This window comes from Manduca sexta, chromosome 18 (assembly GCF_014839805.1).
Source record: "Manduca sexta isolate Smith_Timp_Sample1 chromosome 18, JHU_Msex_v1.0, whole genome shotgun sequence".
Lineage (NCBI taxonomy): Eukaryota > Metazoa > Arthropoda > Insecta > Lepidoptera > Sphingidae > Manduca > Manduca sexta.
In genome coordinates, this window is record NC_051132.1 from 13468109 (window position 1) to 13481489 (window position 13381).

At 38.9% G+C, this 13381-nt stretch overlaps 1 protein-coding gene across 24 annotated transcripts in view; it reads right to left on the reverse strand.

Moving 5' to 3' along the window:
* Positions 1-4554: 4554 nt before the first annotated feature.
* LOC115444506 (mucin-17-like) overlaps positions 4555-13381 on the reverse strand; it is a 66858-nt gene continuing 58031 nt past the window's right edge. For 20 of the 24 annotated variants that reach the window (XM_037440246.1, XM_037440268.1, XM_037440261.1 and 17 more), the window contains 5 exons: positions 12033-12935; positions 9682-10389; positions 8895-9203; positions 5549-5914; positions 4555-5297 (listed from right to left, as the gene is read on the reverse strand). In XM_037440246.1, the coding sequence (XP_037296143.1) occupies positions 5238-5297; positions 5549-5914; positions 8895-9203; positions 9682-10389; positions 12033-12935 (2346 nt within the window). In that variant the 3' untranslated portion in view covers positions 4555-5237. The remainder of the gene's footprint in view (positions 5298-5548; positions 5915-8894; positions 9204-9681; positions 10390-12032; positions 12936-13381) is intronic. The other 4 variants (XM_037440263.1, XM_037440250.1, XM_037440267.1 and 1 more) reach the window with 2 other exon arrangements.

Consider the following 13381-nt stretch of genomic DNA (forward strand, 5'->3'; position numbering starts at 1 on the left):
TAAGTGGTGACAAGCTATAGACTACAATGTATTTTGTTTCTCAACACAACAGATATAGGGTATGGACAAGGCAGTTCACGAAATTAACCTGATTAAATAAAGCCATATCTAACTGTATACCGCCGGTCTAAACGACATCCTTTGGTATTGGTATTGGTTTAGGTCGTGGGCTCCTTATCCCTTAGCCCACTTAGCCCGTAAAATAGTCAGGCCATTGTGCGTGATGTGTATGCCAGCTATAAAACAAGCCAGCCTTACTCCGACCAGAAGCGCAGGATACTCCTGGTGTCTCCACATACTTCTCGGAGTGACGCAGCTACACTTGTAGTAGAAGCTGTTTCGTCGGCCAACAGACATCCTCTGTATAGGGGGCTGTCGGTCATATCTGAAACATATAAATGTTTTTAGTGGGCAATGTCCAGTAATAGTCCTTACAACTATTCTTAAGATAGAAGGTGTTTAGTCAGACAAGGATCCGGGGACTAGGTTTCCCGAGTTGCTGTCTGCAAATACTGATATTCGCCCATTGATCTGCGTGTTTTTGTATTCTTTGACGCAGCCATGTTCTCAGCTAGTGGAAGGGGAGCGGCATTATTGGACCCTGACCCAACAATATCAGGTCCGATCCTCTTTTAGCCAGCTCATCAGCTGCGTTGTCACCTAGAGAGCCACTGTGCCCCTTTATCTACAGTAGGGTGACTGAATTAGTCTTCCCTATATCTTCCAGTGCCTGGTGGCACTCTAGTATGAACCCTGATTGAATAGTCTTGAGGTCAAGGGCTCGTAATACCGCAGCGCTAGCGAATACGTATTTTATGGCTATTAAGGCCCCGCTTTTCCACTGCCTTGGCTGCCTGTGTGATGGCGACACATTCGCCTTGGTAGATGGAACTGTATTCGCCTAAGGCCATTGATATCTTGATGTTAATTCTGGTGAGAACACACCAGCCCCCGATTCTGTCTTGGTCTTTGAACCATCGGTGTATATTCGCAGTATATGTGCATCAGACCAGTCATGTTGTTCTTCGGTCAACTGGGCAGTGTAGTTTTTGCCGAAGATACAGATCTTTGGGTTTGGGTACCCTGTCGTTGGGAGCAGCCATCAATGTTTGGTAGTTTATAGCTTCTTCCAGGATTTCGTCGTGGGCATCTTTTGATGTACCTCAGAGCTTGAGTGTCTTTAACCTGATTGCTGCTGAGGCCGCCTCTTGTTGAATAAACAGATCCAAGGGCGGTAGTCCCAACAGGACCTCAAGTGCTGCCGTAGGTGTTTTCATGCAGCCCGTCATAGCTTTACAAGCTAATCTTTGAAAATACTGAAGTTTGTTCTTGGCTGTAGATAGTGTGGTTCTGGGCCACCAGACTACATCTCCGTAGGTGATGATTGGCCGTACCACCGCAGTGTATAGCCGTCTGAGGATTTTGGAGTGTACACCCCAGGTTTTGTCAAGAAGTCTCTTTCATTACATGTGATACAGGCCTTGTTTGTGGTCCAGATGTTTATTCCATAACAGTTTATCGCCGAGAATGATCCTAGATATTTCGCCTTTCTAGTGAGAGACAGCGTGGTGCCTTGGAGTTTAGGTAAGCGGAAGTTGTCTGTAGTTCGCTTTCTTGTGAACAATACAAGTTCTGGTTTCGATGGATTTACCGTCAATCCTTGTTCTGAGCACCATCGCTAGACAATTTTGAGAGCTCCTTGCATAAGATCGCATAGAACTCTTTCAAATTCTCCTATTATAAGGATCGCTACATCGTCTGCATAGCCGACAGTGTCTCGTCCACTACGAGATTCCCCAGGAGTGGTGAAATGACTCCCATCTGTGGGCAGCCCCTCGATACAGGGCTCGGACAGTGACATTGACTGTCACCTGCACTGCTCTTTTCCTCAGCATACTTCCTATCCAGTTAGCCGTGAATGGGTCAGTGACATTGTAGCCAGTGTAACTACTGGACATAATAAGACTTAACATCTCATGTCTCAGGATGGCGTGCGCAGTGGAATACCAAATATTACTTTGTCAAGGTGTTGGTGTATTTCTACTGTGTATGGGCGGTCGTATCGCTTACCATCAGGCGAACGGCAAGCTCATCTCGTCATTAAAAGCAGTAAAAAAAACGGAGTATCATATACTATGGACTGCCATTTTCCACAATAGTGACATACTTCTCTCGCTTCCCCCACCTTCATCAATCTTTTCATTCATTCCCGCCAGTTCAGGGTACTTTTAACCTGGCCTTTACTAAGAATGTCAGATATCTGACAATCAGTTTTTTTTTTTACTTTAAAATTATTGAAAAAAGTACATATTTATAGTTAGAATCAATTTAAATATCCTTATAACTAAAGTAACCTACATCAACATTTAATGTATCTGGTTTTCCAATAAACCGACATCCAAACGCGTTTTCGAGTTTTTACAGATCATATTTGATCTAGGTCATTTCATTTTTAGTGCGCAACGTACGACGCTTTAGATAGTTACTGGCCGCAAGTTCGCTTTATCTCTCTCATACTATGGCTATATTCAATTGAGCTCAGGAAGGCGCTGTCCATACTCTATGTCCAGCTAAGCATTTTTTTATACTAAAATAATAATATATGTAGACAATAATAATGGTTGTGTAAGGCCATATAAGGCCATGATAAAGGAAACGGGACTCTTAAATTTACCTCAATAATTTCATTTTGTAAAGCATGTAAACAACATGACGGGTTATTAGGCCTCTATACGGTGCTTCAAATGTATTAGATTGTTCCTTATCGTTGCATTTTTAGGTTAGTAATTATTTAAGGTTAGCCTAGTAGACACTTTAATACAGTGTCCGACCGAAGCTTTGGCTTTGGCCCTTTCGGTTCTCGGCCAGTATGGACCGCAATGAAATTACATTGTGTATTTCAAAATGTTATTATTATAACGTCCTGAATTAATTTATAGATTTCTGTGTTCGAAACCGCTTCGCTTCGACCAGAAATTAACCTTCGGTCGGACACTAGAACGTTAAAGTATATATTTTTAGATATATTTTCACAAATAAAAAAAAAACAAACAAAAAAAATTTATCACTAATATTTAAACCGAATATTGCAGATAATTATTATGTGCTGTGACGTTCAAGTGTCCCTTATACGCCATACTTTTGTATGGAAATTTGTAGTTAGATATAAGAATTAATGGCTGCTCCGACCCTGGTGTCGCGGCGGCCATACTCGCCAGCTTGCACGTTGATCATGGGCGCGAGAGTTTCTACATAGTGCACCGCGATCATGTCCACCACCACTAACAAGCAACACTCACATCACGCTTTTATCCCAGAATGAGTAGGCAGAGATGTAACTACGGTTTTCGCCATATGTGTTCCGGCCCATTTCAATATCGCATACGAGTACTAACATAATATAGAAACTAGATTTCTATATTATGTTAGTACCCGTACGCTCCAAAAATGTTTTTAATAATAATAAACATACAATTCAATATGATAATACAAATGGTAAAAATTACGTTGCTCTAATTTTAATTTGTAAGTGGGTGCGAAGTTACGACTAATCTGAAACTATAAATAAAATATTCAATGGAAATGTATAATACCTATCACTTTAATTCACTGGACTACTAACTACAGTATTTTAGTAAAATTTTAGTAAAATGCAGCTGATGGCATTGCATGACTCCTGTACAACCTGCAGTAAACAGTACGATGGATTATGTAGAAAACCTGGCACTCGGATTTATACTCCACATTGCTTTATGGTTGCTGTGTCAATTTACTCTAGCTTAACTTTTTGCAAATGACAAATAAACTTTTATAAAAAAATATATATTTTTATTTCGTATCCAATCGTCGATCTTCATCAAGTGCATAACGTCCAATAATTCGCTCGGTAACTAACAAACTTAGTAAACCGTATTTAATATCAACATATATAATGACCCTCCGTTTGAAAATTTCCATATTTTTTTTTAATATTTCGATGTATTGTTGCGTTCCTTTACACGCAAAATTCTGTTACCGTTAGTATTGTCTATGTTTTGAATACTCATGAGTAATTAATTAAAAACAGTAATGTCAACTTTTACAGTGTACGCAATTAATTTTATTTTAACCCAGCAAACAATATTTTATCCAGTCATTCCTGTCTCCGTGAAGTAAATAAATTTTATCAAAAATTACCCATTTACACTACCTTGTGTCGCGCGGCGCCATATTGTTTTAACACTTGTTTGTTACACTGGGTGCGCACGGCGCGTGCGCAGGTCGCGTCAAACATGAAATTTGATTTTTGTGTATATTTTCAGGAAAATTAATGTATTGGTAAGTATTATATTATGTGTTAGGCCTAATCGAATACACATCAAATATTTGCGCAGTAATATCGACGAAAGATATCGTAAAATGTTCGACAATGCACTACGAGCTATTTGCGTTTACTTTCAAAGGTTCAGCATCAGACGTCTGCCTGAAGTGATTTAGCTCCAGCAGTCTGGGTTTGTAAATAGTTACTGAGCTATTTGTCAGCCTTCAAGATTAACGAAAAATAAAACGCATATAATTTCAACATTTCATATAATAAGTACAAAATATATTACAATATATTACAAAACAAGTATATGTCTTTGTAAACAGTATGTTTACAATTAACACATTAATTTTTATCGATGTAATTAATTTATTGTTAAGCTTTGGTTTAGTCTTTTCTATATATTTATGTAGAATGTTCAATGTAAACAACTAGTTTTGCCCGCGGCCCCGTCTACGTTTAAGTTCGTTTCGGGGATATAATTCCATAGCTCTCATGGATACTGTACCTTCCTAGTAGTGAAAGCATTATCATAATTACTTCAGTCGTTTCATAAATTATCTCGACATCCAAATACGTAAATCATTTATAATATTAATTATTACCTATCATTATATTCCGTAAGTATTACATCGATAAATATTGTGCGCTTTACCATGCGGCTTTATTGTCGACGCGAAACTATCGCCGCGAAAAAAATTAAAGCATTGACATATTTATTATGTGACCATACTTTTTTATTCACATTAATTTACTATTAACTTCCAATGCTCATTTATAACTATGCACTATTTAAAATGTACTTTACGCCACTAATATAAAGTTCATTTTTTGTGCGCGATCTGATTTCTATACAGTAAGTCTGCGTCAATTATTCTGATTTCAGGGCGATAATTATGCTATTTGCCACAGATATTCGTCGAGTGTCCGTTGTTTATGCCTGTCCGTTAATTTTGTTCGCGGTGCAACCGTGGACCGAGATCGGCGCGCAAGTCTGTAACATTAAATAAAATTATGTTTTTCCTTATTCTAATACAAAAACATAATTTGTATATTTTATCAATCAGTCATTGTTTGTTATATTGGAAAATAGTACAAATACACTATTTTAAGTTTGCTTTTCCAATCCCTTTTGCTAATCAACCCCATTGACTAAGTCTGAATTAGATTAAGAATTAAAACCAGATCAAAAGCTATATAAAAATTGCCACCAAGATCTGAAAATCAAGATGAAAATTAATTTACCTGTAAGTGAGGATCAAACTCGTATCCAGTTGGGCAGAAGAGCTCGAGCATATGTCCCGGCGTGCAGTGGAAGTATCTGTCGCACTTGTAGGGGTGGGGGACGTTGCCGAACACGCCCGGCGCGCAGATGATGGTCTCCGGAGCCTGGGTGCTCGCCTCTGGGGCTGCCGCAGTCGTCTGCACGCTGTCCGCATCAGTGTTATCTCCGAGAGGCGCTGAGGTAAAATCTATGTTGTCAGATGTTGTCATACTCGCTGCGGTTGTCGGCTCTGCTGTTGAGACATGTTCAGTGGCTTCTGAGCCGTCCGAGGCAGGCGTTGTTCTCTTGCCCAGAGTACATCCTCCTTCAGCTATTAGTACACAAGTCTGCAAAAAAAAAATAGATTACTAAGTAAACAGTGATAACAAGTTGTAAGGGGTTCTGCAATATGTGAGTTGTCTATTTTAGCTGTAGTAGGAAGAGCCTCGCAAGAAAATTTGTTAAGTTACAGATTTTTCGGCCTGCACGGTAAATGTAATTTGCTTCGTCTCATATGGGTTTAAAGAATTTTATTCTCATAAAAACTTACAGTTCACTTACAATGAGATATAAATAAATATTTTACAAATTTAACAAATTTTAAATCCAGGCTGCTGGATAAGCAATCTATAGATAAAGCATACACACAATTTTTTTTAGTTTATTTTTAAAAAGTATTATATTATTACATTCCTTTAATTCGTTAGGTAAGCTATTATACAACTGTACTCCTTCAAATAATATTGTTTTCTTTCCGTGATTAGTTCGGGCATTAGTAAGTTGAAGTTTGGGTTTGTTTCTTAAATTATGTTTATGAATTTTAGTTATAAAGTTGATATTAGATTGTATAGATTTTGTGTTTATGTTTTTAATAAGGATGCAAGTGTAATATGTGTAAAGTTGTTTTAGATTTAATATTTTTGTTTTTTCGTATAATTGTGCTGTTGGTGCACGATAGTGATAGTTGTATAATATTTTATTTATTTTATTTTGAGTTCTTTGCAGGACGCTAAGGTTGGTAACAGCCGCCGAACCCCAAATTTCAATGAGATATTCCAAATGTGATTTGATTAATGAATTGTATATAACGGGCCGGACTTTAATGGGAATACAGTGTGATGACTTATACAAAGCTCCTAATATTGAGATAAGTTTTGTTCTAACATGATCGATATGCACTTTCCATGTCAATTTTTCGTCAAGCCATAAGCCAAGATATTTTTCTTGATTGGAACGTCGTAGCATGTCGTTATTCATAGTGAGAGGTGTAAAATCCGGTATGGTTTTATTTTTTGCGGCAAAAATCATGAATGATGTTTTGGCCGTATTAACTGTAAGTAAATTGTATTTAAGCCATTCGTTGAGCAAATTTAGGTCCCTTTGCGCATCCGATATCATATCATGGATAGAATTATCAAAATAAAAAAGGCATGTGTCATCTGCATATAGTGTAAGATTTCCAGTCAGTCCAATGTTGCTAATGTTATTTATATATATTAGAAATAATAATGGACCAACGATAGACCCCTGGGGAATGCCATAGGTTAAGTTCTGGGTGGAACTAATAAAATTATTAATTTTTACAACTTGCTGCCTGTTTCTTAAGTATGATGTAAATATATCAAGGGCAGTGTCACAAACGCCTATATTATTCAATTTTTCTATTAACTTTTTGTGGCTTACAGTGTCGAAGGCTTTTTTTAAGTCTATAAAAATACCTAGGGCTAAATTTTTTTTATCAATGTTGGTCTTTATTTTGGTAATTAAATCAATCGCAGCCGTGAGAGTACTCGATTTCTGACGGAAACCGTATTGCTGGTTTATCAGAATTTTTTTGTCCACTAGATAATTGTTTAAGCGATCATATAAAATACGTTCAAATATTTTTGACAATACAGGTAAGACTGATATTGGACGGTATTATTAGGGTCCAATTTACAACCGGATTTATAAATTGGACTCACTTTAGCGACCTTTAGTGTATCGGGAAAGACACCACGTGCCAAGCAATTATTAATACAATTAGTTAACCTATCTACGATTATGGGTTTCAAACATTTTATTGCTTTAGTGCTAATGCCATCTAAGCCAGTACTAGTGTTACTATCTAAATTATCTATAATTTTTGATACTTCTTTTGCACTACATTGTGAGAGTTCTTTTAGAGTGTTATTATACGCCGAAATATTTTCGTGCAATATTAGTGTACTATCACTATTAATATGATATAAATTGGGAATTTTATTGGCCAGTTCCAGACCAACAGCCGAGAAAAAGTTATTAAGCGTATTGCAAATGGCAGTGCCATCCGTAATAAGTCCAGAATCCGTCATTAGTTTGGGAGGACCTTTGTTATCTTTAATCTTATTTAATGCTAGACTATTAATAAGTTCCCACATTTTTTTGGGACGCTTATAGGTTTTTTCAAACAAGTCACAATAATATTTTTTCTTACGTGCCCTAATCATATCTTTAACTTTATCTTTTTCGTCAGTAAAATTCTTCTGTAATCTTTTGTCATTCGGATTAATTTTTAGTTGTTCCCAATATTCATTACGTGTATTAATTGAGTTAATTATGTGTTTGCATATCCAATCCTTTTGTGGAGGATTTAATATTTTATGTTTTATTAATTTACTTTTGGTCACTTGTTCTAAAATAAATGTCTCCAAATAGTAGAAATCATTATTATCATTAATATAGTCCGCTTTTAATGTTTCGTTATAGAGATTGCGATAATTAATTGCATGGTATTGTATTTTTTTATTTCTTTGTGGTGCTAAGCGTCCTAATCTCTAGAAATATCTGTTTATGATCAGATAAAGAGGATTCGATCATATCCGCTCTTATTCCTTTTTATTTTCTTTCTGCGAAATTCCACCATGGTATTTTTAACGCACTGTAATTTTGATCTTATAGGTATTTATAGACAGTCGGGAACATACGAGTATATAATCAGGTGAAACGTTTCTTCGTTTGCTGGCATTATTATAAAAAATATAGTTTTATCCTTTTTTCTGTATAAGACTAAACATTAAAATCCGATTATAAGTGTTAGTGGTAGCTGCCGCTTGGTAATGTTTTTGTTTTTTTTATTTCGCACGGTAAAGTGACCCCACTGCCCATGATGGTAAGTGGAGTGGGGTATAAAAGAATGTCGACTCACGAGACATGAATCCCCTTGTCAGTCGATGCAATAGTGCCGGTCTGTTGGTACCGTGTATACACAGGCTGATCCCGGTTTTAACACCTTGTGTACGGTGGTCGCTATCCAGGCGGATATAACATATAGGTATCCTAGCACCAGGTCTACTGTATAGTACTTACTCCTGACGCTGGGTCGAACTCAGATCCTTCCACACATAACAATGGTAACGTCACTCCTGCTGTACACATGTAGAAAGCGTCGCACTGCTCTGGATGTGGTATGGCACCGATGAATCCTGGGGGACAAACTGGTGGCACAGTCGTGGAACTTTCTGTTGTTGATACATAGGATTCTGTGGTGACTGCAGTCGGAGGTGCCGTAGTCAGGTCCACGCCATTAGTTGTCTCCATTGTTGAAGCGGGTTCCGTCGTGCTGGCAGGTCTAGTTCCTCCGAGGGTACAGCCACCTTCCGCAATCGGCACGCATCCCTGTTAAACAAAAATTGTTAACATTAATTTTTTTAACGAAGTTCATCACATTTCAAATTTTCGACTTTTAACCTCGCCCCTCTGTTAAAGTAATTCTATCAATTATGTCAACTTAATATAAAATACCAAGCGATATTTATACATTTATTTTCAATATGATACTGTCTAGGTCAGTCAGTATTTGATGACAGTCGAGTATTCGATAGTCCTACATGCGTTATGCCCGGTAACAAGTGTGGATTTCTAACACTTTACATATCTGTAATACTGGTCTCAAGTATGTCGTCATATTTTTACTCATATACTTTTCCTCTTTTTCTCATGCATAACAGTAATATCAAAATCTAACCAATTTAAAAAGAACGCGTCACAGATTTTAGAGAATGATATTTCAATCTTAAGAAAGCCTAAGAATATTCCACCACAGTACAAAATTGGAACCCCTTAAAAACAAGTCTGCATCTGAAGAAGAACTTACGTCAACAATTACGTCGAATTCGTATCCAGTGCCACAGAATAGCGGGAGAACATTGCCGCCCGGCATGCACATGAAGTAAGCGTTACAGTTCTCGGGGTGCGGTACGTTCCCGAAGAAGCCGGGTGGGCAGATGGACGCGGGGATTGTAGCAGCTTCAGTTGTAGAGAGGACTTCTTGTGTAGTGGTCTCCTGGTCTACAATAGAAGCGGTTGGTGTTGTGCCTTCGGTAGGAATGCCAGAAGTAGCGACTTCAGTTGTAGAGAGAACTTCTGGTGTAGTGGTCCCCTGGTCTACACTAGAAGCGGCTGCTGTTGTGCCTTCGGTAGGAATGCCAGAAGTAGCGGTTTCAGTTGTAGAGAGGACTTCTGGTGTAGTGGTCTCCTGGTCTACAGTAGAAGCGGTTGGTGTTGTGCCTTCGGTAGGAATGCCAGAAGTAGCGACTTCAGTTGTAGAGAGAACTTCTGGTGTAGTGGTCTCCTGGTCTACAGTAGAAGCGGCTGGTGTTGTGCCTTCGGTAGGAATGCCAGAAGTAGCGGCTTCAGTTGTAGAGAGGACTTCTGGTGTAGTGGTCTCCTGGTCTACAGTAGAAGTGGCTGGTGTTGTACCTTTGGTAGGAATGCTTGTCGTTTCGTCAGAATTTTCAGTGGTACTACCCGCAGGTCTGTTGCCACCTAGTGTACATCCTCCTTCAGATATCAACACACATTTCTGAAACAAAAGAAGTATTATTCGAATTAAATATATATGGTCTGTCATATGTGTGAATTCGCCTGGATAGGTACCATCGCAATGTCTATTTCTGCCGTCAAGCATCAGTGTGTAGTCACTGTTGTGTTCTGATTTGAAGGACATTGTAGCCAGTGTAACTACGAGACATTAAGAGACTTAGCATCTCACGTTCCAGAATGGTGAGCGCAGTAGAATACCAAACAATACTTGATAATCAAGGTGTTGGATGGTTTTTCTACTGTTTATGGGCGGTAGTATCGCTTATCATAAGGCGAACGGCAAGCTCGTCTCGTCATTCAAAGCAAAAAAAAAAGTTATAGATGCAATGTGAACCACATTTCACTATCATTATCTAAACTATTATATTAAGCTGAGAAGAATTACTGAGAGGGATAAGGCCTTAGTCCACCGTGCTAGCCTTGTGCCGATTGGTAGACTTCACACACCCTCAAAATTTCTATGGAGAACTACACGGTATGCAGATTTTTTCACGATGTTTCCCTTCACCGTTAAACCAAGCGATAATTCACAAAGGATACACACATAATTCTATAAAATTGAGAGGTGTGTGCCCTAGGCATTTTAATCCTCAGACATTCGTCGTGGTAGTTCGTTTCACACCCAAATAGGCTATCGAGACTATTTACGAAAGGACTTGTTAGTCTTAAAAAGTTCTAAAAAATATATTAAAGCCCCCCGCCGCATCTGTCGGCCAGTCTGAATGCTATAAACTCAAAAACTACCCAACGGTTTTAAATGAAATTTGATTTTATGGAGATAGTTTGAGATCCTGGAGGGAATATAGGCGACTTTCTCTCCTGGGAAAATATATAGCAGGACTTTTATCCCAGAAAACTCCTTTACGCGGGCGGAGCCACGAGCGTAAGCTATTCAAGTATAAAATGGCAAAAATATTCGTTTATTATCATAAGACTTTGTATATGAAATGTCATAGTGCTCAGTAACTATACTGGTTACAACGTTCTTCGAAGTCGAAGAGACTAGTGAGTGCATACTGGTTCGTGGCGTTCGAAACAACACAATTGGCGGGTAAGAGCAATAAACCTGTTGGTTGATCTGGAGTGGTTTAATGGGTTGTTTCATTTTTGTTTGTTATCTATATTTTTGGCAAACGTGATGAAGATAGGAGATAATAAAATCCTGAATTCTATAACATCAATGACATGTAACAATAAATCTCTCCTAGCCAAATTTCGGCCACGGCGGCCAATCTCAACGGAGCTTAGCCAGGTATGCAGGATATATTATAATGCACAAGTGTGTGCGCAAAACACAAGTGCACTCTCTGTTCCTTCACTCTCATAGTTCGGTGTGATGGCAATTCGACATGACCGGAGAGAGATCAAGCACAGGAGCAACGACTTTACGTGCTATCCAAGGCGCGGGGGTATCGCACCGCCAACTTCCTGACTCCGAGCTGCGACTGAGTATTTTTTTTAAAATGGAAAAACCTATTCTCGATTATTTTGGCCCAAACCGGGATTCGAACTCAGTACCTCAGCGTGGTAGTCGTACTTGTACTGTGTACAATTACAATTACGCCACTGTGACAGTCAACATATAACAAGTAAAAAAATGGGAACCTAATTAATATTACTTACGTCAACGATTGGGTCGAACTCAAATCCTTCCACACAGAAAAGTTCGAGCGCAGTCCCAGGGATGCACATGAAGTAGGCGTCGCAGCGGTCAGGGTGCGGCACCTGTCCAAAGAAGCCGGGTGGGCAGATGGGCGCGGGGGTCGTAGTTGCGGCTTCAGTTGTAGAGAGGACTTCTTGTGTAGTTGCCTCCTGGTCTACTGTAGAAGCAGTTGGTGTTGTGCCTTCGGTAGGAATGCCAGAAGTAGCGGCTTCAGTTGTAGAAAGGACTTCTGTTGGAGTAGTCTCCTGGTCTACAGTAGAAGCGGCTGGTGTAGTGCCTTCGGTAGGAATGCCAGAACTAGCGCCTTCAATTGTAGAAAGTACTTCTGGTGTAGTTGCCTCCTGGTCTACAGTAGAAGCGGCTGGTGTTGTACTTTCAGTAGGAATGCCAGAAGTAGCGGCTTCAGTTGTAGAAAGTACTTCTGGTGTAGTTGCCTCCTGGTCTACAGTAGAAGCGGCTGGTGTTGTACCTTCAGTAGGAATTCCAGAAGTAGCGGCTTCAGTTGTAGAAAGTACTTCTTGAGTAGTTGCCTCTTGGTCTACAGTAGAAGCGGCTGGTATTGTACCTTGAGTAGGAATGCCAGAAGTAGCGGCTTCAGTTGTAAAGAGGACTTCTTGTGTAGTTGCCTCCTGGTCTACAGTAAAAGTGGCTGGTGTTGTGCCTTCGGTAGGAATGCCAGAAGTAGCGGCTTTAGTTGTAGAAAGTACTTCTTGTGTAGTTGCCTCCTGGTCTATAGTAGAAGCGTCTGGTGTTGTGCCTTCGGTAGGAATGCTTGTCGTTTCATAGGAACTTTCAGTGGTAGTACCCGCAGGAGGTCTATTGCCACCTAGTGTACATCCTCCTTCAGAGATTAACACGCATTTCTGTAACAAAAGTAGTGTTAATCGAATTTAATATATTCAATATATTGCATTTATACATGCAATGTGAACCACATTTCATTATCATTATCTATCTATACTACTATATAAAGCTGAAAAGTTTGTTAGTTTGTTTTAACACGCTAATCTCTGGAACTACTGGTTCGAATTAAAAATTTCTCTTAATATTCGTAGGCCATTTATTGAGGAAGGCTCAAGACTATATAACATCTCGCTTTAACCAATAAAAGCGGATCATAAATGAAAAATTATGCTAATACGAGGAAAATTTATTATTTTTGAAAGCTTCCGTAGGGTGCGCTGCTTAAACGGTTAAAGTTACGCAACAAACATGTATGACGAAATAGTAACTCTTAAAAAGTTCTAAAAAAATGTATTAAAAACAAAGTCCCCCTCCGCATCTGTCGGGCAGTCTAAACGCAATAAAC